At 38.0% G+C, this 25,264-nt stretch overlaps 1 protein-coding gene across 1 annotated transcript in view; it reads right to left on the bottom strand.

Annotated features, from left to right (window-relative positions):
* Positions 1 to 1,751: 1,751 nt before the first annotated feature.
* LOC5579498 (helicostatins) overlaps positions 1,752 to 25,264 on the bottom strand; it is a 153,887-nt gene continuing 130,374 nt past the window's right edge. Inside the window, exons 2-4 of the mRNA XM_021837442.1 lie at positions 13,909 to 14,295; positions 13,720 to 13,847; positions 1,752 to 3,057 (exon numbers count right to left, since the gene is read on the bottom strand). Coding sequence (XP_021693134.1) covers positions 2,939 to 3,057; positions 13,720 to 13,847; positions 13,909 to 14,255 — 594 coding nt within the window. The 5' untranslated portion in view covers positions 14,256 to 14,295 and the 3' untranslated portion in view covers positions 1,752 to 2,938. The remainder of the gene's footprint in view (positions 3,058 to 13,719; positions 13,848 to 13,908; positions 14,296 to 25,264) is intronic.

Genomic DNA, 25,264 nt, shown 5'->3' with positions numbered 1-25,264 from the left:
CTGATTTGGAAGAAGTGAGAACTATTATGAAAAAATTCAAAAATATGAAAGCTCCTGGCGATGATGGAATTTTCTACATCCTCATCAAGAAACTTCCAGAAAGTAGCTTATCATTTTTAGTTGATATATTTAACAAAAGTTTTCAATTAGCATATTTTCCTGACAAATGGAAAAATGCAAAGGTTGTTCCAATTTTAAAACCAGACAAAAATCCTGCAGAAGCTTCTAGCTATCGTCCAATCAGTTTGCTTTCCTCCATCAGTAAACTTTTTGAAAAGGTTATTTTGAACAGAATGATGGCCCACATCAACGAAAATTCAATTTTTGCCAATGAACAGTTCGGATTCCGCCATGGACATTCGACCACTCATCAACTTTTACGTGTAACAAATTTGATCCGTTCCAACAAATCTGAAGGCTATTCTACTGGTCTTGCTCTTCTAGACATAGAAAAAGCATTCGACAGTGTTTGGCATGAAGGTTTGATTGTAAAATTAAAAAACTTCAATTTTCCAACATACATTGTTAGAATAATTCAAAGTTATCTGTCAAATCGTACACTTCAGGTTAATTATCAGAACTCCAGATCTGAAAGACTTCCTGTAAGAGCTGGTGTTCCTCAAGGCAGCATTTTGGGACCAATATTATACAATATTTTCACATCTGACTTACCTGAGTTACCTCAGGGATGTCAAAAATATTTGTTTGCGCATGACACAGGCCTCTCTGCCAAAGGACGTAGCCTGCGTATCATCTGTAGTCGATTGCAAAAAAGTTTGGATATTGTTTCTTCATACTTGCAAAAATGGAAGATTTCTCCTAATGCTTCCAAAACTCAACTAATAATATTCCCACATAAACCCAAAGCTCTTTATTTGAAACCTTCAAGTAGACATGTTGTCACGATGAGAGGGGTTCCAATAAATTGGTCAGATGAAGTTAAGTATCTAGGGCTCATGCTAGATACGAATTTAACTTTCAAAAATCACATTGATGGCATTCAAGCCAAATGTAATGAATATGTAAAATGTCTCTATCCCCTTATTAATAGAAAATCAAAACTTTGTCTTAAAAACAAGCTTTTGATATTCAAACAAATTTTCAGGCCAGCCATGTTGTATGCTGTACCAATATGGACTAGCTGTTGTAATACCAGGAAGAAAGCTCTGCAGAGAATTCAAAAAAAATTTTGAAAATGATTCTGAGGCTTCCTCCCTGGTATAGTACCAATGAGTTACATAGAATATCCAATGTTGAAACATTGGAACAAATGTCAAATAAAATAATAAATAATTTCAGGCAAAAATCGTTACAATCTTCTATTGCCACGATTAATGCGTTATATGTTTAGGTTAAGTTAGGTTAAGTACATTCAAAGCGTTTTTTTTTTCTTATAAACAGGTGAAATCTACTCACCTGTAAAAAATCTGAACTGCTACGGCAAATGAAATGTAATATGTTGTTAACAATATGTTAATTAAATCTTAAATTTGTTTTACCAAATTAGGATGATAGTGTTGTCTAATAACACAGAACACCTAGATATAAGAAATGAATGTAATGTTTGGAATGATACTAATAAAAAAATTAAAAAAAAAGACGTTAAAACTAAATTGAAATTGACTGACATTCCCTGGTAATTTGATGATATATTTCAGCACCTGTTCGGAATATGAGTCTGTTCGGAATTGTTGTTCGGAATCTGAGACAAAACTATAGGTCCTTTCTCATCATTAAAAACATTAAAAACGTCACTTAAGTTGCCTGCCATGGCATCCGGTTCAGATTTATTCCCTCCAATCGGTTTCGATTGGTTGCTCATTATGTTACAATATAGAGTTCCGCTATGATAGCTCTCAATAATAATTGATGCATAGTTTGTTGTTTGTTTTGCTTGTGTATACATTTATTCAAAATGCGATTTTGTTTTATTGGTAATAATCTCTTAGGTGGTCATAACATAGTGTTTGCTTATTTAAAATACGGTTTTGTAAAACATTTTTCATTCCTTTATTTGCATGAACAGTTGTATCTAGTGGGCTAACCATTAGAATGTCCAGCTGCCCAGTTTGAATTCGATTCCATAGGTTATTTTGATTGCGATTTAAGTTTTCCTCTGACAACTTCTTCCTCCTTTTTATACACGCACACATTACGGGCCGAGTGGAAAGATGAAAGTGTTGAACGAATTTCGTGTCACGCGGCTGGGATTTTATTCTTCAAGAGGATCCTGCTATCATGCAACAAATTAGGTAACGTGGATTTAGGTTTCGGTGACTTTTTTTTCTTCTGGTAATACCATATTTACAGTAGGGCTCTCTACTATAACGAATAGATCAAAGCGTTGATGTACAATGGGTTATGCTTGATGTGACTCTCCTCCGACTGGTTTATGCTCTCCATGTCTCTGTCAGCAAAGTTCACAGAAAATCGACTATCAGATTTCTTCACTGGGTTTTTGTAAATCATATTATTTATTTTTCCTTATAACAATATTATACACACATTGAGTTTAGCTTTTCATATTTATTTGTGATTTTTGGCACATTAGCACACGTCTCCTTTTCGGTAGTTGGTATTTTAACAATTGTTGCTGGTTAAGTAGCACTGGTATACGATGGATTACAATATTGTTGTCGTATAGTTCACACATGTTCGTTCGCAGATTGCAGATGACGTTCAATAGGAAACTCAAATCAAACGAAACAATCAGTTCCAAGTGGACTAGATAGATGTTTTGGGGGGCATAATCATACTGTGGAATGAAATCTTGCGTTGTGTCGATGTGGTTAAAGGTATGCACTCATTCTTCGTCTTGTCCTTTACTCGAGTTCAATTGCTGAGCGTAAAACTGGCTAAGGTCCAAATTCATCAGGTCCAGTGAATTCCGGTACGACTTTTGGTAGGGCGCTGCTGGATGTTGCATCATTTGCTTGCATTAACGTTTGCCGAGGCCGAAGTTGTATCGGTTGGGAAGCCGTTTGTCTTCGTATACACGCTTGCCAAGCCCGAAGTCGTATACTCGCCTTTTGCCCAGACCGAAATGGTATCGGTAAGCTGTTGGATAAATGAAAGCAGTTTAAACTGTTAGTTTTGGTTACAGGTATCGTTTGTAGTTGGTTAGAGTTAGAGTTAGAGGTTGGAAATAGAGGTGTGCAAAGGTTTTCTCCAAGGGGGCATCAAAAGATGATTTCTCCGTAGCTTACAACAAAAACACGTTGAAGATAGTTTCTCCTTTTATTTGGTGGCTTACACAATTGTTTACTCATTTACTTGCGTATTTCTAGGAATCGTGTAATGGTTAAGCAAAAACACACTAAAATCAATTCCGTCATTATGCGCCTTACCCAGCTTAAACCCACGTTAATGAGTAGTTATAAGCTAACGTGTACAACCCAAAATTGTCAGATTTCCCAAAAGTGTCAGATTTCCAAAAATGTCATAATCATGTTGGCCACGGTGCATCAATATGTGGTTGACAAGCTTGGAGGGCCCGTGGTTTTCTCTAACAGTAAACTTTTTGAAAATGTTTTTTTTTACAAAATTATGGTCCACATCAACGAAAGTTATTTTTTGCCAATGAACAGTTCGTATTCTGACATGGACATTCGACCACTAATCAATTTTACGAGTCACAAATTGGATTCGTTCCAAGAAATCTGAAGGCTATTCTACTGGTCTTGCTCCTCTAGACATAGAAAAAGCATTCGACAGTGTTTGGCACGAATGCTGGATTGTAAAATTTAAAAACATCAATTTTCCAACATACATTGTTGGAATAATCCAAATTATCTCGTATTATCCTAATTTTCTGTCAAATCGTACACTTCAATCATCAGAACTCCAAGTCTGAAAGTCTTCCTGTAAGAGGAACACCAGCCTCATGGCAGCATTTTGGGACATATAATATACATATGATTTACCTGAGTTACTCAAGGATGTCACAAATAAAAAAATTGTAATAAATCCTCGACCTGTTAAGTGTTTATTTATTTAGTTTTGAGTTTTTTTTTCGATTAGTCTATATTAATAAAAATGGAATGGTATTTGTATGTCACGAAATGGCATGAGAACGGGCTGTCGGCTTTTCGAAATTCTTTCATAGTTATGTTCCTAAAGTGTTCCGACGTGTTCGTTGTATATAGAAGCACAGGATATTGAACGGGATAGTCGAAAAAACGGGAGTGAACGGAGCTGTCATTTTGTACGGGACGGTTCAAGGTGGTTTTAATGGCCTACTTGATGGCAAAGTTTGCCGGGACCACTAGTTAGTAATTTTTTTTTCCTCTTTCAATACCGCAATTGGCTCCTGAGGTTTTTTTTCAAAATTTCAGATGATTTCCAAATTCTAATTGAGAAATTTTATTTTCGAAATTTTTGTTTCTTAATTGAGTAAAACGTTTTTAATTTCTTTTTGCAGATCCTGTCATAAAATTTCCATAGAAGGATCGCAAATGTTTGGAAATCTGGAGGGGGCCTAGGAGGGCCTAGCATAAGATACGATAATTTTCATGAACCGGAAGTCGCCATCTTGTTTTCTGGACCACCATCGTGGATTCCAAAATGTTCAAATGAAAACAATTTTCAACCTGGACTAACTTGTAGTACAAATCATGCTTCTTTATTGATCAGGATCTTGAGATAAAATAATTGTCATGAAACGGAAGTCGCCATCTTGTTTTCCAGGCCGCCATTTTGGTTTCCAAAATGCTCAAATGTCAGAAAACAAACTTGTCGAAGAAATTTTCCTTCTAAATGATCTCAATCTTGCGATACAATGATTTTTATGAATCGGAAGTCGTCATCTTGTTTTTGAGCCGCCATTTTGGATTCCAAAATATTCAATTGACAGAAATTTTCAACATGAACAAACTTGTCGAAAAACTCGTCCTTCTAAATGATTAGGATCTTGAGATACAAGCATATATTTGTAGAGTTTATGCAAAGTTTTTATGCTCACTAGCACCACCTAGTGGTCGAATTCCTAAAAAAGGCTCACCAAGGGGAACTAATAGGTAATAACTTAACCCGTATAGGCCTGAGTGAAAGCAAAAAAATTAAAACTCTCACCGCTCAGCGAATTCTTAATGGATTCAAATGATTTTTTGTCAATATCCTGGCACACATATCTAGTTTCTAGAAGTGGACAGAAGAACGCGGAAATATTCCTGTGGTCGGAGTTATTTCGGTGGATCACTGGGTCAGGTCGGGTAAGAAGGGTACTGTGCGTTTGTGCCCCTGGAGGTAGGCAAATTTCGAGTCACAGATTTTTGACGGAATCGGTTATTATGTGGCCACTACATGACGGAATTTCAAGAAAATTGCATGAGTGTAAACCTTTTGAGAAACATTTGAATTGGATAACTATGAGTATTGCATTTGATTAATCCTACAAATGACCATTTTCGTGTCCCGGGACGCCTCAAACTTACGATCAAGTGGCCAATTTGTATCTGAACATCTGTGCCATGCTTATGGGAATGCATTTTAGTGCACAATTATGCTTGATTTCTACTTTTCGAAAATTGAAACGAATTAGTATTGAACAAATCTATAGCCGGTTCTTCCAGGCATTCTTCTTCTTCTTTCTGGCATTACGTCCCCACTGGGACAGAGCCTGCTTCTCAGCTTATGTTCTTATGAGCACTTCCACAGTTTTTAACTGAGAGCTTACTATGCCAATGACCATTTTTGCATGTGTATATCGTGTGGCAGGTACGATGATACTCTATGCCCTGGGAAGTCGAGAAAATTTCCAACCCGAAAAGATCCTCGACCGGTGGGATTCGAACCCACGACCCTCAGCTTGGTCATGCTGAATAGCTGCGCGTTTACCGCTACGGCTATCTTCCAGGCATTACGTCTGGTATATTTTAAACGGTGCGAAACTCTTCATTTATAATGTTGAATGTCAGATCTTAATGATTAATGCTAATTAAAATGATTGTCATTGTAAATAAATAAAGGTTACTTGGCATGTCCTAAAAAATAGCCCTTTTTTACCCGACTTGACCCAGTTACCCACCGGAATAACTCCGGCCACAGGAATATTTCCGAGTTCCTTTGGCCACTTCTAGAAACAAGATATGTGGGCCAGTGAACTGACAAACAATCATTTGAATCCGTTGAGAATTCTCTAAGCGGTGAGGGTTTCCGAATTTTTGCTTTCACTCAGGCCTATACGGGTTAACTGAAGACACCGTTGCGGGCGGTGATTCGGAAGACGGCTTTGCTACCCACTTTCCTACACGGAGAAAATGAAGTACTCAAAAGTGAGTTCATTCCACTCAATTCCGGGGGTTCGTGCGTTAACCTAATTTTGGGTTGACGGGGTAGAAGTTGTTTTCATTTGCAGCCGTGCGAAAAAATACATACTGGCTAAGTTCTTTTCACTCAACCGGCAGATCAAATAACTCAACTTCCAGTACTGTGCCACTTACTCAAATTTGAGGTAACGCACTAAGGTTCGGTTTTTGGGTTGTTTTGCTCTTCGCTCTCTGACAACAATAGAAGGAGCGAATGAAATGGGGAGAGAAAAATAACTCAAAAGTAAGTTAAAAAATACTCAAATATGGGTTTTACGTTTTCTCCGTGTACATAAAATGCACCGTGGTGCCAGATTGAAACATGGCAAATCATGCGTATAAAATTTTCGTTTCTTCCAAATTTTATAACTCGTTTATTTGAAAAGCTACTGGTTAGTTTTGTTCTAACGAAATGTTCATTGATTCATAGACGGATTTCACGCCAACTCGACAAAGGGATTGGCAGCACCCCTTCAGAATTCAGTGAAACTTTCTGGGTGTGAAGACTATGTGAAACTAAGATACTTTGCATACTTTGTTTTTTCAAAATAGATCTAGACTAACATTTGGAAAGGGTCAAAGTTTTTTTTATCTTTTTTTATAAACCCGTATAGCTCGAAAACGTTAAGACCTACAAAAATGTGTTGTATGAGGGACTGTCGTGAAATTTTCTGACGTTTTAGTAAAAAATAATAAAAAAATAAAAACACATTTTCTACACTGAAAAAAAATATTCCAAACTTCAAAGTCGATTTAAAAAAAACGGCCACTTCAGATTTTGATCATCCTTAAGCAAAAAGTTACGTAATTTAATTCACTAAAAGTTGTCCATACATTGCAAATTGGGCATATTTTAGGGAAAAAGTTTTTCTAACATCGATTTTTTTAAGTCTCAAAGTTTTTTTTTTACTTTTTTTATAAACCCGTATAACTCGAAAGCGGTAAGACCTACAAAAAAGTGTTGTATGGGGGACTGTCGTGAAATTTCCTGAAGTTTGAGAAAAAAATATTGAAAAAATAAAAACACATTTTCTACACTGAAAAAAAAAATTCAAAACTTTAAAGTCGATTTAAAAAAAACGGCCACTTCTGATTGTGATCATCCTTAAGCAAAAAGTTTCGTAAATAAATTTACTAAAAGTCGTCCATACATTGCAAATTAGGCATATTTTAGAGAAAAAAGTTTTTCTAACATCGAATTTTTTAAGTCCAAAATGAACTTTTTATTTAATTTTTATTTCGCTTCAAATCGTCTAGTATGATCATATTTTCAAGTGATAAATGAGTTTTAATCACAAAATAGATTATATTTGTTTTATTGGGAGTAGTTAAAAGAAATAAAACGGAATTATACAGTTTTTTTTTAAATTAAATTCAATTGATCTCGCACCATACCGCTTATGAGAAAATCAACTCCTTCTAACAATCCGATGGGTTTTTTTATGGTTGGAAAGATATCACAATAATATTTAATTTCTTATTTGGTCAAAGCCAATCTTAACAGGTGTCTGGAAAGGGTCAATATTATGCTTATGAAAAAAAGTCGTGGTTTGTTTTTATTTTTATTATTGCTGTATATCCTAAAACGTAGTATCTGCACATGAATATTTACATTATTTTTGGGCTTAACTGAATAAATTGAATATTTTTGGTTCATCCTCTGAATTGGTATACCGTTTGGCTGCAATTTGTGTATCACTAGTAGGCTTAAAACAATGATATTTTTGGGTACCAGGGACAGTTTTAACCTTATCAAACAATTCCACCAATTTCTCTGACATTTTAACATATTGTTCATTAGATATATAACAGAAATTTAATTTGGTGATACATGTATCAGTTTGTTTCACTGCCCAGTCGAATAGTTCTCGCGGAGTTGCGATTGTGTTTCCATAGTATTTTGCAAGACTTGCTTTTTTTGCCATTCACTTGAGAGTGCCACCAATAGCGTCACAGGGGCCTTTGCCGTGGGATGTGGCAAAAAAGTGCCACTCTGCTTCAAATCCATGTATTTTCTTGAAACTACATAAGCTGGCAATTTTTTTTTCTATTTTTATAATGAGCTGCAGCTCCATCTGACTTAAAATAACTTTTGATTTGTTTAACAAAATTTATCAATTTTGAAATAAATAGCTGAACTGCTACTGTGTCATGGGTCTAATATTATAATAAAACTAACATTTTCCAATTTATTATCTTTTTTATGATAAATTTAGAATTGGGAATTATTCCAGTGATATCCTTGAGCAGCGTTATAATTTTCAGAAAAGTCGCTAATTACCAGTATTTCACCTTGTTTTAAGGAGTCTTTTTTGTTTCGTGAAAAAGAAGACTGTTATTTGCAAATATAATCATGAGTTATGAGCTTATCAACTTTTTTTAGGTAGATAACAATACAAACATATTCATTATCTCTTATTCATCTGACGTTTAACGCAGGTAGGTTTAGTAAGTTATTTTTCACAAAACTTTTTCTAGAAGAGAATTTAATGGGATATGGACGACTTTTAGTAAATTTATTTACGAATCTTTTTGCTTAAGGATAATCAAAATCTGAAATGGCAGTTTTTTTTAAATCGACTTTAAAGTTTTGAATATTTTTTTTTCAGTGTAGAAAATGTGTTTTTATTTTTTCAATATTTTTTTTCTCAAACTTCAGGAAATTTCACGACAGTCCCCCATACAACACTTTTTTGTAGGTCTTGCCATTTTCGAGTTATACGAGTTTATAAAAAAAAAGTAAAAAAAAAAAACTTTGAGACTTAAAAAATTCGATGTTAGAAAAACTTTTTTCTCTAAAATAAGCCCAATTTGCAATCTATGGGCGACTTTTAGTAAATTTAATTACGAAACTTTTTGCTCAAGGATGATCAAAATCTGAAGTGGCCGTTTTTTTAAATCGACTTTAAAGTTTTGAATAATTTTTTTTTTCAGTGTAGAAAATGTGTTTATATTTTCTTAATATTTTTCTCTTAAACGTCAGGAAATTTCACGACAGTCCCCCATACAACATTTTTTTGTAGGTCTTACTGTTTTTGAGTTATTCTTCTTCTTCTTGGCATTAACGTCCCCACTAGGACAGAGCCGGCTTCTCAGCTTAGTGTTCTTATGAGCACTTCCACAGTTATTAACTGAGAGCTTTCTTTGCCAATGTTGCAATTTTCGCATTCGTATATCGTGTGGCAGGTACGATTATACTCTATGCCCAGGGAAGTCAATGAGATTTTCATTACGAAAAGATCATGGACCGACCGGGAATTGAACCCAGACACCTTCAGCATGGCTTTGCTTTGTAGCCGCGGACTCTAACCACACGGCTAAGGAAGGGTTTTGAGTTATACGGTTTATAAAAAAAAGTAAAAAAAAAACTTTGACCCTTTCCAAATGTTAGTCTAGGTCGATTTTGAAAAAACAAAGTATGCAAAGTATCTTAGTTTCACATACTTTTGACATCCAGAAAGTTTCATTGAATTCTGAAGGGGTGCTGCCAAACGCGTGTCGAGTTGGCGTGAATTCCGTCCATATAATAAATTATCAGGTCCGTTTCCCCATACTGAATAAATTATTTTCCCATACTAAACTTCAAGTCGCTCGCCGGGTAGCTAAACGATTTTTTAGAATTTTTATATTTTGCAGGGTTTGGGCCCATTTGCTACCATTTGTGACTAAGCGGTTTTTCGATTTCGAAAATTTGCCAAAATCGATACAGCCTACTGTGCACGTACTGTAGCCTTATGTGCAGGAGCCACAAGATCCAAGATAATCTCAACTGTAATCCTGTAATCAGTGATTTCTCCTGGGATTCCACAAGCGGTTTTCCTGAGATTCCTCCAGGAAGAAATTTTCTTCGCTACCAGACCGGTTTCGATAGGGCTTAAAAAATGCCTTCAGCAATTAGTTCAGGAATTTTGCTTGGAGTTCCTCCAGGGATTTTTCCAAGGATTATTCCAGGATTTTTGCAGGAATATTTTTACTGGGATTATGCCAAGATGGTTGGTTGGTTTGACTTTATTAACGAGATTTTTAGCCCTGGGCTAGTTCATCTCGGGACCAACGGCTTTACTTCCCTTCCGAAGGAAGTCGTCACTATAACTTTTTACGTCATAAGTGACTATGTCGGGGATGGGATTCGATCCCAGGTCCTCGGCGTGAGAGGCGAGTGTTCTAACCACTACACCAGGTCCGTCATTATGCCAAGAGTTTCTGCCGGAATTTCTTCAGTGCTTTCTCCATAGATTCTTTCAGTAAAATCTTTACTAGGATTTTTTCAGGAATTTCTCCAAGGAATCATCAGGGAGCTTTTCCCGAGATTACTTCTGAGACTACTCCTGATATTCCTCCAAAATTACTTTCAGAGACCTGACCACAATCTTATAACAAGATTATATATTGTAACAAAAGCTGTTAAAAATAACAGAAGTTGATATAATTTTGTTATCAAGATGGCTTAACTTGTCACATTTTTCGTAACAGATTATAATTTTAATAAGATTGGTTTTCTTCTTTATTGATTTTGGGTGAATTTTGTTAGAATTTTTGTTATTTTTACTACTAACGGTATATTTTAAAACAACTGGTGATATAATAAAATCACAGACACAGTCTGTGATAAAATCATATCAGAGCAACGCATTCTGTTATGATCTTGTTTCTTCTATCTGGTCGGGGACTCTTCTAAAGATTCCTCCAAAAAATTCTCTACAAAATTTTATGCAGAGATGACTTCAAGACTTTCTCCAAGTTGAAGTACGAAGATTTCTTTAAGGATTACTCCAGATATTTGTCCAGAATTTGCTCTGGGAGTCTTTTCGAGATTCTTCTAGGAATTTTTCTTGGGATTTCCTCCGGGATCGCTCCGGAAATTCTCCTGGAGGAATTCATCTAAGGATTATACAGGAAATTACTTAATGAACTCCTATAGGGACTCCTCAATCTCCAGATATTCGATTTGGGCCTCCAAAAAATCCTTCGGGGAATTGTAGAAATTGTAGAAATTTCTACAGAGATTCACTCATGAATTCCTTCAGGGATTTCATCAAAATGCATAAAAATTCATTTAGTATCTCACCCGTGATTTTTTGTAGATATTCCTGTAGGTACTCCTTCCCTAAAAAAGTTAAAAAAAAAACCTAGATAAGTTCCTGAAGGGATTTCCTGATTGCCCTGGAGAAATTTTTTTTTAAGACACCTACAAGTAAATGCATTTGCACCAAACCAGGCAACGGAAGCAACGCCCAATTTCACAGTCGAAACACGTTCCTGACGAAAAGTTTTCCAGACTGAAGCGGGAATCTAACCCGCACTCCTTGGTTGCTGCGGCTAAATGCTTAAACTCTGGAAAAAAAAATCTAGAGTAACCCCTTGAGGAATTCCGGTTAAATTCCTGGTTGAATCCCTGGAGAAATTCTTGCAGGAGCCTACCGAGGGATTCCCGCGGATATCTCTGGAGGAATTCCTGAAAAAATCGCTGGAACATCCCTTTTTGACCACGATTTATTTCTTCAACGGCTTTTTTATAATAAAGACTGCGTAGATAAAAAGCATATTTCATTAAAATATGCAGTTATGTTCTTTTGAAAATTCCTGATGAAAAAGCTGAAGAAATCTCTGCAGGAATCGCTGTAGGAATTTCTTAAGGACTTCGGGAATAATTTCTGGAAAAATTCCTGGAGAATCCTTGCAAGTATCCCACGAAAAATCACTGTAGAGATTTTGCTGGTGGAATTTGTTGAGAAATCCATGAAAAAAAACTCCTGTAGAGATTTTTCTGGAGAAATCCCTGGAAAAACTCTTGGAGAAATCCCAGGAGAAATCTCTGAAAAAAATCCACAAGGAGATCTTCCAAAATGAATTGAGCATTTACTGGATGAAATTTTGTAGATATTTTCCTAAAATAATCCCTGAAGTAATTCTTAGGATAATTTCTGATGAAATTCCTGCAGGAGATCATAGGAGAATCTCTGAAGGAATTTCAAGAAGAACTCTGGGAGGAATTTCCGAAGGATTTTTTTGGGTTCGAATCTCACCGGTCGAGGATCTTTCTGGGTTGGATTTTTTCTCGACTTCCCAGGCATATAGTAGCTTCGTGCTTGCCACACGATATACAATGACAAAAATGGTCAAATGGCAACGCTCTCCATCAATAATTGTGGAAGTGATCATAAGAACATTATTCTCAGCTCAGCGTTCTGTTTCAGTAGGGACATAATGCCAGGTGTTAATGACATGGTGTCCATTTACATCTGGATCAAAAATTGCCATCGCATGATGGAACTATATGATGGTATGAATATGGCCACATCAAACCCTACCGGAACCGGTTCTAGAACACTTCGTCCAAATCCGGCCAAATAAAAATGTTGGTCCTCTTGTATATCGGAATGAAAAACCATGAAATTTGAGCCGTCGTTATATATATACATGTGTATGAATTGCTAAATATGATATGAGACAGTTCCTTCTGAAATATATTCTTTGTTCCCATGTGCCCAGAATGGCCATACTCACAAAAAAAATCCAGGGTGCCATTTTAGAAATCTATATCTTATATATACAACAAAAAGAACGAAAATCGGTGCAAAAAGGAAAAGAGCTTTTCGAAGTCATGGGTCATTTTTTACCCTTAATGCATATTGTTTAATTTCAAGCGTGTGCTGGAATAAGGGCGTAAGTAGCGTGATCGATTTCTCTTCATCGATCCTCTCTGCTGTTAATAAATGTGACAAGTAGTGGGTTTGTTAGTATTTTTTTTATTTTAGGGCCCTAGGCAGCGATGCAATCTTACGTACTGAGGTGAAAAAATTATGACAAATCCGCATCTTGTAACCTTTATTTATAGCAAAGAGAAGTCGATCATGCGTTTTACACTTTTATTCTAGCACACGCTTGAATTTTCTTAATGCATTAGGAAGGTTAAGGACAAATTTGATCTTCAACCCAATTTCCAGGTCAGCCATGTTGAATGCAGTACCAATATGGACCACTTGTTATAATACCAGGAAGAAACAGAGAATTCAAACTAAAATTTTGAAAATGATTCTGAAGCTTCCTCCCTAGTATAGTACTAAAGAGTTTTATAGAATATCCAATGTTGAAACATTGGAACAAATCTCCTATTGCCACGATAAGGGCTCTAAACAGGTTTGGTTAAGTTTATTTAAAAGTATTTTTTCTCTTATATGCAGGTGAATTCAATTCACCTGTAAAATTCTGAACTGCTATGTTAATGTTAATAATATTTTAATTTAGTTTCACCATATTAAGATGATAGTGATGATAATTCTAACGCAGAACACCTATATATAAGAAAACATTCATTTCTTATGTCTAGGTTATATTCGAAATGATATTTACCAATAAAGGGATGAAAAAATGGGATGTTTATATTGATACTAACAAAAAATAGGAAACCTACCAGACGCACGTTTCTCCGCCGATTTGTCCTTGTCGCCATCGTAGTCCAGGCCATCTCTCGGGATCAATGAAGAATAGTCTTCGCTCCAACTGGGTGCACTATCGTCATCGTACTCCAACAGATTGTTCCTGAAAATAGGATGTTCCATTTTGGAATTTTTCACATAACATCAAATCTCCTCAACCTCACCTGGCACGCTTGCCCAGTCCAAAGTTATAATGGGGCAATCGCTTCGCTCCGGGAACATCTTCGATGATGTATCTTCGCTTGCCGAGTCCAAAGTTGTACTTGGGCGACCGAACGGCCAACATGTGCTGGAAGGTGGCCTGCGAGATTTCCCGTTGACCCCGGTCGTCTCCGATATCGGACTCTGCACTGGCACTGCCGCCCCCTCCTCCGGCACCACCGCCAAACAGCGATTGGTCCGATGACCCCGAGCTGGAACCGAGGGCAGACGATCCGTACGCCACGCAGGCCAGGCAGAGGACGAAGGCCAGGTAACTCAGGAGGACCATTGGAGTTGTGCTTGGACGCATGGTGGGGAACTTTGGTCTTAGGAACTGGAGTGGGTGGGATCTGCAAAAATATAAAGAAGAAAAATCAATTAGCAAAGTTTTATAGACCCGTTGTGCATAGGGTAAGGTTTATATATGGACATTCCATACAAAGTGACCAAAGCACGTGTAGCCATTACCGATTTCAACTAAGTTTTGGTCAAATGTATATCCAATTGATATGTGTTAAAAGTCAAATTTGTAAGCCTATCGGAATTTTCTCGACTTCCCATCAGGGCATAGAGTACATATGCTGTCAAAGGATACAAAATCTTGTGGAATTAAACGGTTTAGTACCAAATTTGTTTTTTATATAGTTTTTGAGATTTACTTTTTCATGAGCTTTCTCAAGTACAACCACAATTTTGTTTGCCGTCTCTCGAAAAGTAATTTTTCAGGAAAATTGAGTACGCTAGTTGTGCATCATTTCATTTTTGAGCTTTAAGTATCTCTATTGGTTTCAAAATTGTCGGTGGGTGGAGTTATAAAAGTGCAATAAAAAGTGCCAGCTCACGGGAAACTTTTTGTTTTGCCGGCTTTGAAATGGTGCGTAACTCAAGCACGTGTTTCATTTTTGGGATTTTTTTTACGGTGGGGGCTCAAACCATTTGCGACATTTGGTGGACGGACGGTCGTAACGATATGCTTGGAATGTTTTTATACGAGTTTCTGTTTTGATCCTCTGCTGTTTGATGTTGGGTCAGGTCATCGCTTTTAAAAGTCCATTTCAGTCGTGGCTGATTTGGTTGGAGCTTTGTCAAACAATTTCAAATTGACTTGGGATGGCTTTAATCGAAGAGAGTCGATGTAGTTGCACTACCATTGAAAAACAGAAAGAACTTGTCCAGTTTTAGCCAGAATCCATTCATTAGAGAAACGTTATCCAATAACAATGTTATTAGTCAATTTTACACCACTTGGACTGCTTCAGGCATAGTGGAAGTTTTGAAAATTGTATCAACCATTTGATTCAACTATTCAGTTAAAAAATCTAAATCAGAGGGAGACATGCATTCAACATGGAGAGGTGTTAGAGCAGAAAACATGCTGTCAATAACTATTCTTTTTTATCCAGTATAAATTACGAACGGGAATTTTGTGTTCTATAAAGTTTCCACAAATTAAACTGTTAAAACAACACAAACAAACTTCGTGTTGCCTCATCTGCGCTCTTCTCATAACCCACGTGCTTTGCAATCTGTTGCATCCAGAGAGAAAAGTTTCCTCAATTGCAACTGTCGTTGCAGCTTTGAAATCATTCTCAACTGCCACCAACTGGTAGTGGCGAATGGAAACGTAAGGGCTACACGACAAAAACCTAATTGACAATTGCACTTTCAATTAAGAATGTTAATTGTTTTCCAAGCCGCCGCCATCACCACCATGTCTCTACTGAATGACTGAACGACTAAATGGTGTTGTTCTTTTTAACGCCTTTTTAACTTTTACTGAATGCCTGCATTCTTGCCGTTCGCTTCCTCGTAAAGTGCGAATGACATTCTCTCAATTGTCTGCGGTGCATCCTTTGAGGCTTTGGAGCTTGCTTCGGAGTCACAGACAAGTTGAAGTAGCAATGAACATTTCGAATTCTGAATAGTTTTTTTTTGAACAACACTGAAAAAAATGGAAAGAGGCCAATCGTGTTCAGTATTTTCGAATTCGGAGGATTCAGTTAGGAGGTCTTGAACACCGTTAGGGGATTCATGGTTTCGTTCCAAATCAAAGTTCGCGAACTACTTCTTTAACATCTTGAAGTAGAGAAGCACAATTTTTTTACCTATGATGACAAAACTGAAGTTTTGGCGACCAGGGACCCGAACTGTGGTGAGTATCGTAATCCGGGATAACATTGATCGCAATGACCATCCTTGTTAAAAGTTCGAATCAACATTTATCAATGGAATATTTTCAATGCATGAATGGTGATTCTTCTTCTATTAATGAGCTAATAAACATAATGTTTTTTGTGCGAAAATTGAGTTGTATTCATGCGTAAATTTTTCAACTTTTGGAAACAATGATTTTTATGATTATGGATGACACAATCAAAGAATTATGTCTCACATAAGTTCTGAAAACAATATGCGCAAATAATGCGGTTGTTCCTAAAAATGACATCACTGAACGATTCCGTTGCCAAAACATTCATAAAAATGTTCAGTTGGGCATAATTGACAAATTACAATAAAGAATGCAGAACTTTCTTAGGGTGTTGCCTACCTTTAGGCGTATTCTACAATTGGAGGTGTTTTTAATTTTGAAATAAACATGCTTTAAACTTTCAGAATACAAAATACAGTATATAAACACGAGCAATGGGTGTCAGTATTTGATTTAAAAATATAAAACTTGCAACATATGCATTTTTAAAAGGATTTTTTATGAAATATTCGGGAAAAATGATCAATGTTACCCCGGATTACGATACTGTGTTCCGGGGTCGAATTGATCACTGGGGCTAATTTGATCAGATCGGTATCTATTGCAGAGAAATTAAATAAAACGTCTAGCTTGACTGATTAATAGCAGTGGAATGAAAAATTTATTCTACCTTAGCAAGTAACAACAATTACATAGTGACGCGTATGTCTGTGCTACTACGATCGTTAAACTCTTCCCTAATCCGCGACGCTTGTTAACTTCCGGAACTTCTGCTGCTTCTGTACGGTCATCGGTTTGGTGAATCCGGAAGCTGACTGTTCTTTTGTTGAAATGTAGCTGAGCTTCACGATGCCTGTAGACTGTCTTGAACGAAATGATACCGTATGCTGATGTGCTTCGTCCTTGGCGTCTTTGGCGCCATCGATTTATTCGATTATTTGACGCTCGGATCCGCCGGTGTTGCTACCGGATGGGCATCGGCCATACCGAAACGATCAATGATGTCTTCGATGTAGGCTTGCTGGTCCCATCTCCACGCTTCCTTGTGATCCGTATGCCGAAACAATGTTGCGCTTCTACTAGGTCCTTCATTTGTTTCTGCAGATGAGCATTCAACTTCCTCTTCAGAAACCGGTCGTTAGTGAAAATTGAGTTGTGTTTGATTCTTCAACCTTGACGCTTGCTCCTGCGGGGGCCGGCGATGAGGGCAGGATCAAACATGTCGCGCATCGGTCGAGTAAAGTGAAAAAGCAGTGGGCAGTGCGTCAAGAAAGCCCGAGCAGTCGTCAGTTGTTTTCCCTCTCGGTTCGCGCGCCTATTTTCTCTGAGTGCTTTTATATAGCCGAGCAAACGAGTGAAGCTGAAAGTGGATTGTTGCTGCTCACGGATGACGGATCAATTGGTGAGCTCATTTCATGCTACTATTTTTAATCTATAATATATGTATGACTGCACCTTTAATCGTTACAAAGGTGAGACGTAAATATGATTTTTCAACAAAAAATGAATGGTTCGTCACTGTGAGTGTTGACATAAACTCTGATTCATAAATTATTTATGTCTAATTTTTTTTTTAAAAACACCTTCTTTTTACCTCTATTTTTGTAATTAAAAAAAAAAACAATGGTTCGACACTACAAGTGTAGACTTCCGAAAGGTTCACTTTATTGAACAAACTTTGAGAGGTTCGTCACCTCAAGTAACGGCATAATTTTTCTCTACATAGATATTGTTCATATCAAATGAAAATATAATATTCACATATAAGCATGTTTATATCTCACAAATAATTATTTATCATAGTCTAATCGCTTATCAAAGTGAATCCTGTGACCCAACGATCCTCCCCATTAACAAACATCCCTCTCATTTACGTTTGTGGAGATGCAGAGGCAAACACGGTCTCCAGATAGCAAAGGTTACACACTAACATTCCTTCCCCCAATCTCACCTGACTGCAAGGACGTGGCCGGCGTCGTGATTGACCATGTATCAATAGAGGCACTGAATTATGCACAATGAAGAAGATTATGGCCAATCCCAGCCGATCCTTGTAAAAAGTTTTTCGCTCGTTGTTACTGCCTACAAATCAATGTATGATATACCAACAACATGTTCACTTTTCACAGCTGTTGAAAATGCTCCGACTCACTCATCTCGAGAGCAAATTGTGATGAAACGCACACATACATGCATTTTTATCCTATATATAAAGATCTCGCACCCTTCACTTTCTAGCAACAAAAACAAATGGGATTTTTAGTTTGTTGTTTTTATACGGAAACGGTTTCCGATTTAAAAAAAAACAATCCATAGGCGTGCGTGTGCAGGAAAGAGAAAGGTGATTAAGCTCAGATTGTCTTATAAAGATTTCAATGCGACGGCGCTCAGACGTCAAAGTCAATTTGACATCTGCTTTTGACATTCGAGTCCTTTTTAGTTGAAATATTTCCCAACCCTCGAGTCATTCCATGTAGCGAAGCCTTTATCGCGGGGTCTTCTCGCGCCGGTCAAGTATATTTTCTTTGCTCGGCGTCCTCTCGCATCAGCAAAACACATACAGTACGGCATCCTCTCATACCGGCTAAGGGCGCTGCCATAGTAAACGCGTCGAGCGATGCGTGCGCGTGTGCGAGCCCGCAAAGCAGAATATCAACAACAGGAAATCCTTTGATCGCATCGCGTTCGCGGACGCGGACGCGTTACTATGGCCGCACCGTAACACATTCCTTTTTACTCGGCGTCCTCTCGCACCGAAAAAAACAGCGTGGCGTCCTCTCGCACCAGCCAAACATTCTTTTTTTTTTTTGCACGGCGTCCTCTCGCACCGGCCAAACACATTTTCTTCGGCGTCCTCTCGCACCGACAAAACACATGCAGCACGGCATCCTCTCGTACCGGCTAATACATTCTATTTTCTCGGCGTCTTCTCGCGCCGTAAAAAACAGCGCGGCGTCCTCTCGCACCGGCCAAACACATTCTTACAGCAAGGCGTCAGAGAAAATGGCGTGCTTTACACCCTCGTGTACACTGTTTGTATTCTTCCAAATACTTCAACTTCCTTATCCAGTTTCCTTTTTTTTGCTCGGCAAACACTAAATACCTACAGATTCCTGGGAGCTCTACGCCATTGTCGTAATTCCACTTTTAAATTTTATCTTTCGCCTATCTCTAAAACAAAACTCAATTTCGAAGAGTTGGTGCAAATACGTCCGTTCGTCTCGAAATCTAATCACCGAATCACCCAGATCAGCAACGCGCTCGTAACAGCCATCTGACCTCGTGCTTTCTCTCTTTTCAACTCGAGAATCATATATGTTTGTCTTCGTTCTACGCACTTTAACGTCAACCTCTCTCATTTCTCCACATCTGTCTTCTGTTTGATCGACTTTCAGTGATGCCAAATAGGTTCAATTAGACCGTCATAAATCTATCAAACTTTTTTTTTACTCAATAAAATATTTGTTACTAGCTTTGTTATATATACTACAAAGGCCATAGAGGGCCTTCTTCAACTTGCATAATTTTCCGTTCGATACCACGAACCCTTTCGGCTGCAGCATGTAGATGTCTTCATCTTTCAGATCACCTTGCAAAAACGCTGTTACAGCGTCCATTTGGTCGATATCCAGATTGTAGCGCACCGCAAGAGCCATCAAATATCGGACGGTCGCGTACCGCACGACCGGTGAATACACTTCGTTGTAATCCAGACCTTGTACCTCTGGATACTTCCGTCGGGAGCTCTCTTCGTTCTGAACATCCATTTGTTCCGAATTGCTTTTCTTCCTTCTGGCAAATCTACTAGCACCCATGTACTGTTCTCGGTGAGGGAGGCGATTTCCTCTTGCATCGCCGCCATCCAAAGTTCTCTGTCGGGTCGCCGCAGAACTTCGTCGTAACTCGTCGGATCATCATCGCACATCGAATTGCTTGGTAGCTGAGAGGAATGCACACCACCAGAAAACTGAACTGTAACTTATAAAATCATCGTACTTGCCTGGGTAGCAACGCTCCCGGCCGCTGCGCCTAAACTCTTGCTCATCTGCTGGTCTAATTAGTTGCGGTGGGAGCGCAATGCCGGCACAGGCATCCTCGAACTCTTCTTTATCACTGTTGTCTGCGATAGCTTCTCCCAGTGTTCCGCTATCAGGATTACCAATCGATTGATCGATAACACCGGGAGGCTGGGCTGCATCCGACACAACGGTTTTGATCGGTCGATCGATTTCAGGAAGTGTTGCAGCACTGGGATGTTCGTACTCGTTCAAAAGCTCCATGAACTCCACCTTTCCCGCTCGTTTTTTGGTACATGGAGGGTTACACCTTCTTGCAGTACCACGACATCTCGGCTGACGTTGAAACGGTCATTCACTGCATCATACACTTGAAACCCTTTCGTATCTTCACAGTAGCCGACGAAAATACCTTTTCGGGTCTGGGGTGAAACTTCTCCCTTTTCGCCTTCGGTACTAGCGTCATCACGTTCGGACCAAAAATCTTGAGATGTCCCAGATTCGGCTTCTTGCCGGTCCACGCTTCTTCCGGCGTTTTGTCTTCCAGTGCTCGTATACCTTCAAAAATATTTAATTTTTGATATTTTTTCTGGAAATATTTTTATTTTCCGTGTAAAGAAATAATTTTAATACCACCAAGCTGTTCTTCTGTAATAGGTTGACAGTAGAAAAATATAAAAGGTACGATTTTTTATATTATACGTTAAATTAACCCCATGCATTTGTAGGTTATATAAGAATATAAATTTTCAAAAATACAAAAAAATTTCAAAAGCCATACAAAACTTTTCTTATATGCGTGTCATGAGTCAAGTTTTAAGCCAAAAATAAAATTATTTTGATTTCCGAGCTACGTCAGCCTCTGCCCAAAACTCCTTACCTAGTGTCGCATCGTTGAGCATGCACCACGCTTTTTCAACCAGCGTGCGGTTCATTCGCTTTGCTGCCCCGTTCTGCTCAGGCGTATAAGGACACGTTGTTTGATGCTTGATACGCTATTACCGCCAAATATTGCTACCGTCGTGCTCCAACACCTTTCGGAAATCTGCATTCACGTACTCTTTCCCATTGTCTGTGCTCAGGATTTCCAGCATACCCATTTGCCTCTCCGCTTTGAACGCTTCAAGGGCTTGACTCTTGTTCTTCAAGAAATACAGCGTAATACGCTTGCTCGCATCGTCCAAAAACGTCATAAAATAGCGATTTCCACCGGGTTTGAAAACCCGAGACCCGATCATCTCTACTAGCGACGAAATCTCCACTGTTCCGCAGAGGTCGGAATGTACCAATTCCAACAGTTATTCCGATCTGGACGCACTACTTGTGAACGGACGCCTCGCTTGTTTGCCTTCGAGACAGGAAACATTACCTTTCACCAGCGTTCACGTTATGTTTGTTCATTTTCGACTGCTGTTGCTTCTCCGGGCACTTGGCATCAAAATGACCAGGCTTCCTACAGTTGAAATAGGTTTTCTCGTCGCTCTTCGATTTCGCCGGCGTAGCCTTGCCTTTTCTGGAATATGGAGCCCCTTCACTGCTGCAGCTGGTCGGCCCTCGCTCGATCTTGACATCTTGCAAAATCTTTGACTTGACTGCATCCGCCGTTAGCGCGATACCAGACGCATAGAGGTCCAATATCATAGACTCGTTATGCTCCGGTATCTCCATTAGTAGCATGGCAGCCCCATATTTCAGTTATAATGATTTCATCTATGGGGTGAGATTGGGTTTTATTTATAATTTCTTCACAGAAAGTACACACCAAATTTGAATTTTTTTTTGGTGTCGAAATGGGATAGTTGTTCAAAAACTAATTCCTGTATATCCTTTTTTGACTTATTGTCACCCCTAACGACGGTATTTGAGACAATCTTACACTGCACAGTGGACCAGAAAACAGAAATACGCGTAAAGATGCAAAGATGTAAAGAGTTTTTGAATGAAAACTGTCTTCTACAAAGTTGTTTGAATTAGTAAGGCCGTTTGTTTGGTGTTATTAAAAATTTGAGTGGTCCACATTTGCGTGTAAATGAAGCGGTCAATTTTATTATATGCAGAAATTATGCTCTTGAATAGATCGATTTATAGAAAACTGGTATCCAACCTCCAGCGTTTTCATTTCTAATGTCTTCTAATGTAACATTTAAAAATATGTTATTTTAAGAGGGAACCCGCTATCTCTTTTCGCAATAAAATAGCTTACTTTAATTGTGAATATCTCTGATTGGGGCAAAGTATATTTTATTAACATTCGAAAGACAAAACTATTTTTTATAATACATAAAAATACAGATATATTATTTAGATTAGAGTTTAATAAAATGTACTAGAACAATTGCTCATGTAAACTCTTATCTGACTCTGCGTATTTTTAAGTGCTCAAAGTCGTATTTTTAAGTGCTCAAAGTCGTTCATAGCTACTGCGAAATGTGTAATAAAAACGGTATAAAAAAACTATTTTACAGATTTGAATTGACTGTATTTTTTCTTACCTTGCATTTTAAGCATGCACATGGAACTTTGAACAAAAATGGTCTTCCACAAAATAATTTCTAGACATATAGCCTTTTATTAAATGTTATCTAGAACTAGGTTTATTTACAATATGATACAAATAATATGATCAACTGTGGGGCCCAGATAGCTGTAGCGGTAAACGCGCAGCTATTCAGCAAGACCAAGCTGAGGGTCGTGGGTTCGAATCCCCACCAGTCGAGGATCTTTTCTGGTTGGAAATTTTCTCGACTTCTCAGGGCATAGAGTATCTTCGTACCTGCCACATGATATACGCATGCAAATTGGCATAGTAAGCACTCAGTTAATAACAGTGGAAGTGCTCCTAAGAACTTTAAGCTGAGAAGCAGGCTCTGTCCCAGTGTGAACGTAACGCCAGAAAGAAGAATATGATCAACTTTCTCATTTGTTCATTTACTGTGGCACAGTTGTTGAATGTCTAATTTTAATCAACTTTGCCTAAAAAAGTTTCTCTGTAGCTCATAAATTGACCGCTTTTGAGCAGTTTTCCCAAGTCAACGTAGGGTGGTCCAAGAAAATATGTTTTTAACTCTAGTTTTTCTCATATTAACGAGAAGTCAAAGTATGAAAAACATTTAGAACTTTAGGATATGCAAGTTTACATACTAAATGATTGATTATATTTATGTTTCTAGATACAGCAAGTTCCTTCACTCAACAAATTACGCATTTTCGCATTACTTTGATGAGACATTAGAAATGAAATGGCTGGAAACAGAAAACTAGTTTTCTTTGGACTACCCTATGCGAACATAAGAAAAAAGCTATAAATCGTTCAACTTAAGAAAAAAAATAACATATTTTAGCAAAAAATTCGAAACTACAGCTCTAAATCCATTTTTACGCGTAAATCCCCTCTCTGGGCTATAATGCATTGGTACAATAATATCGTTCCAACCTAACGGCAACAAAACGGTGTAGGTATCATTTTGTTTTTGTGGGAAAGTGAGAGATAAAAATAATGTTCTATTTCTTCCCAACGATTTTTTGACTAGTGCTCTCCGGGATATTTCTCAGTTAGCGTTAGCGTTAGCGTAGTTACGGTATACTTCGTAGATTGGATACTAGCAACATTCATGTTTCTTTTTAATAATCTCATCCTGACTACTTTCAGGAACAAGGCAGAGGAGTATACCTTGTTCAAATCATAAACAAGAATACTAAAAGCATGAATATCACTATTCCCGGCCACGCCCATCTTTGCCGTAACTTGGGATAGGGGAAGGAAATGTTGATGTAGCACTTACTTAATGAGAGGCCACCGACTCAGCGACACCCTCATAAGTGCTACGGAGTTGGAGGTTGGGGAAGGTATATTGTCAGGAATCGCCTAGAAAGCTGGCGATAGACCATAAACATTTGTTGTTTAAGTGTTTTCAATTTAATCTTTTGAATGCCGGCAATCAAAAGAGAAAACAATAGTTTTTTTTATAGTATAAATAGTATTTCGCGAAATGCTTGTCGATTGTGCAGTAATATTTTTGCTCAATAGCCAGTAAAAAGCAAAACCAATCCCTCGAGAGTCATCGAATTGTATAAAATAACAATACGCGTAGAAAAAAAAACTCCGGCGACGAAAACACGCGCGAAGCCGTGAGCAAAACCTATCTGACGACGCAAAATCGAACTGTCCTGCTAGGGCTTCACGAAGCACTACCCAGCAAGACGCTCCAAAACAGAGAAAACAAAATCTCCAGCGACGAGAACACGCGCGAAACCGCGAGCAAAACCTATCGGACGACGCAAAACCGAACTGTCTCTGATGATGTCGCCGTGTAATGGGCAATAATTGCCAAAGCGAGAGGTCTTGCTGTTTCTCTTCTCACACATATCTACTCATTATGAGCCAGTTCACTAATCTGACGTTTGAGCGGTGCCGTGCTCACCCGTTGCCATGGCAGCCTCACCACAAGAATCCGCCAGCAAAGATATAAACCTAGAATAAGGTATTTGCGCATTGGAACAAACTCACCGGAATTCTGTCGAAAACCTCCCACACAGAACAGCGTTACCCTGAAAAGGCGTCGTATTCCTTCAAAGAACCACACATTAAGTTTTTTTTTTCATTCAGGCGCCACACTTTGATTCGTTTTCGGATACTCTTCGGTTTTTCGCTATCTCTCCGGGATATTTCTCAGTTCGATACATTAATGGAGCTGTTTTCATATCGTGTTCTGCGACAGTTTTGAAAATTTGTATCGATGCCTTGACATCGACGTTGATTCTTTATATAAGCCCTGCATTAGATTTGTCTTCATCGTTTCTCTTTTTGCATTATTGCAGAAAATTGATTCCTTTTTAACATTTAGCTGCATAACAAGAAACATGACAAATTACTCTAATTTGGCGAAGATCGATGACGGGAAATCGATAATGTCAGCTAAGCCTTTATGAAGGAGAGTGCTGAAATATTTCAACTTTTTGCTTTAAGGTACGCTTTAAATCATACTAAACCAAGTCATATATAGAGTTTACAAAAGTATAAATTTAGAGAACAAAACATACAATTGCTCAGTTGTTTTAAGTTCCTCAAAACAGCTTTCTGGGACCAATATTGTA

The sequence above is a fragment of the Aedes aegypti genome, chromosome 1 (genome assembly GCF_002204515.2).
Source record: "Aedes aegypti strain LVP_AGWG chromosome 1, AaegL5.0 Primary Assembly, whole genome shotgun sequence".
In the NCBI taxonomy this organism is placed as follows: Eukaryota; Metazoa; Arthropoda; class Insecta; order Diptera; family Culicidae; genus Aedes; species Aedes aegypti.
This window is presented reverse-complemented; position numbering and strand designations above follow the sequence as displayed.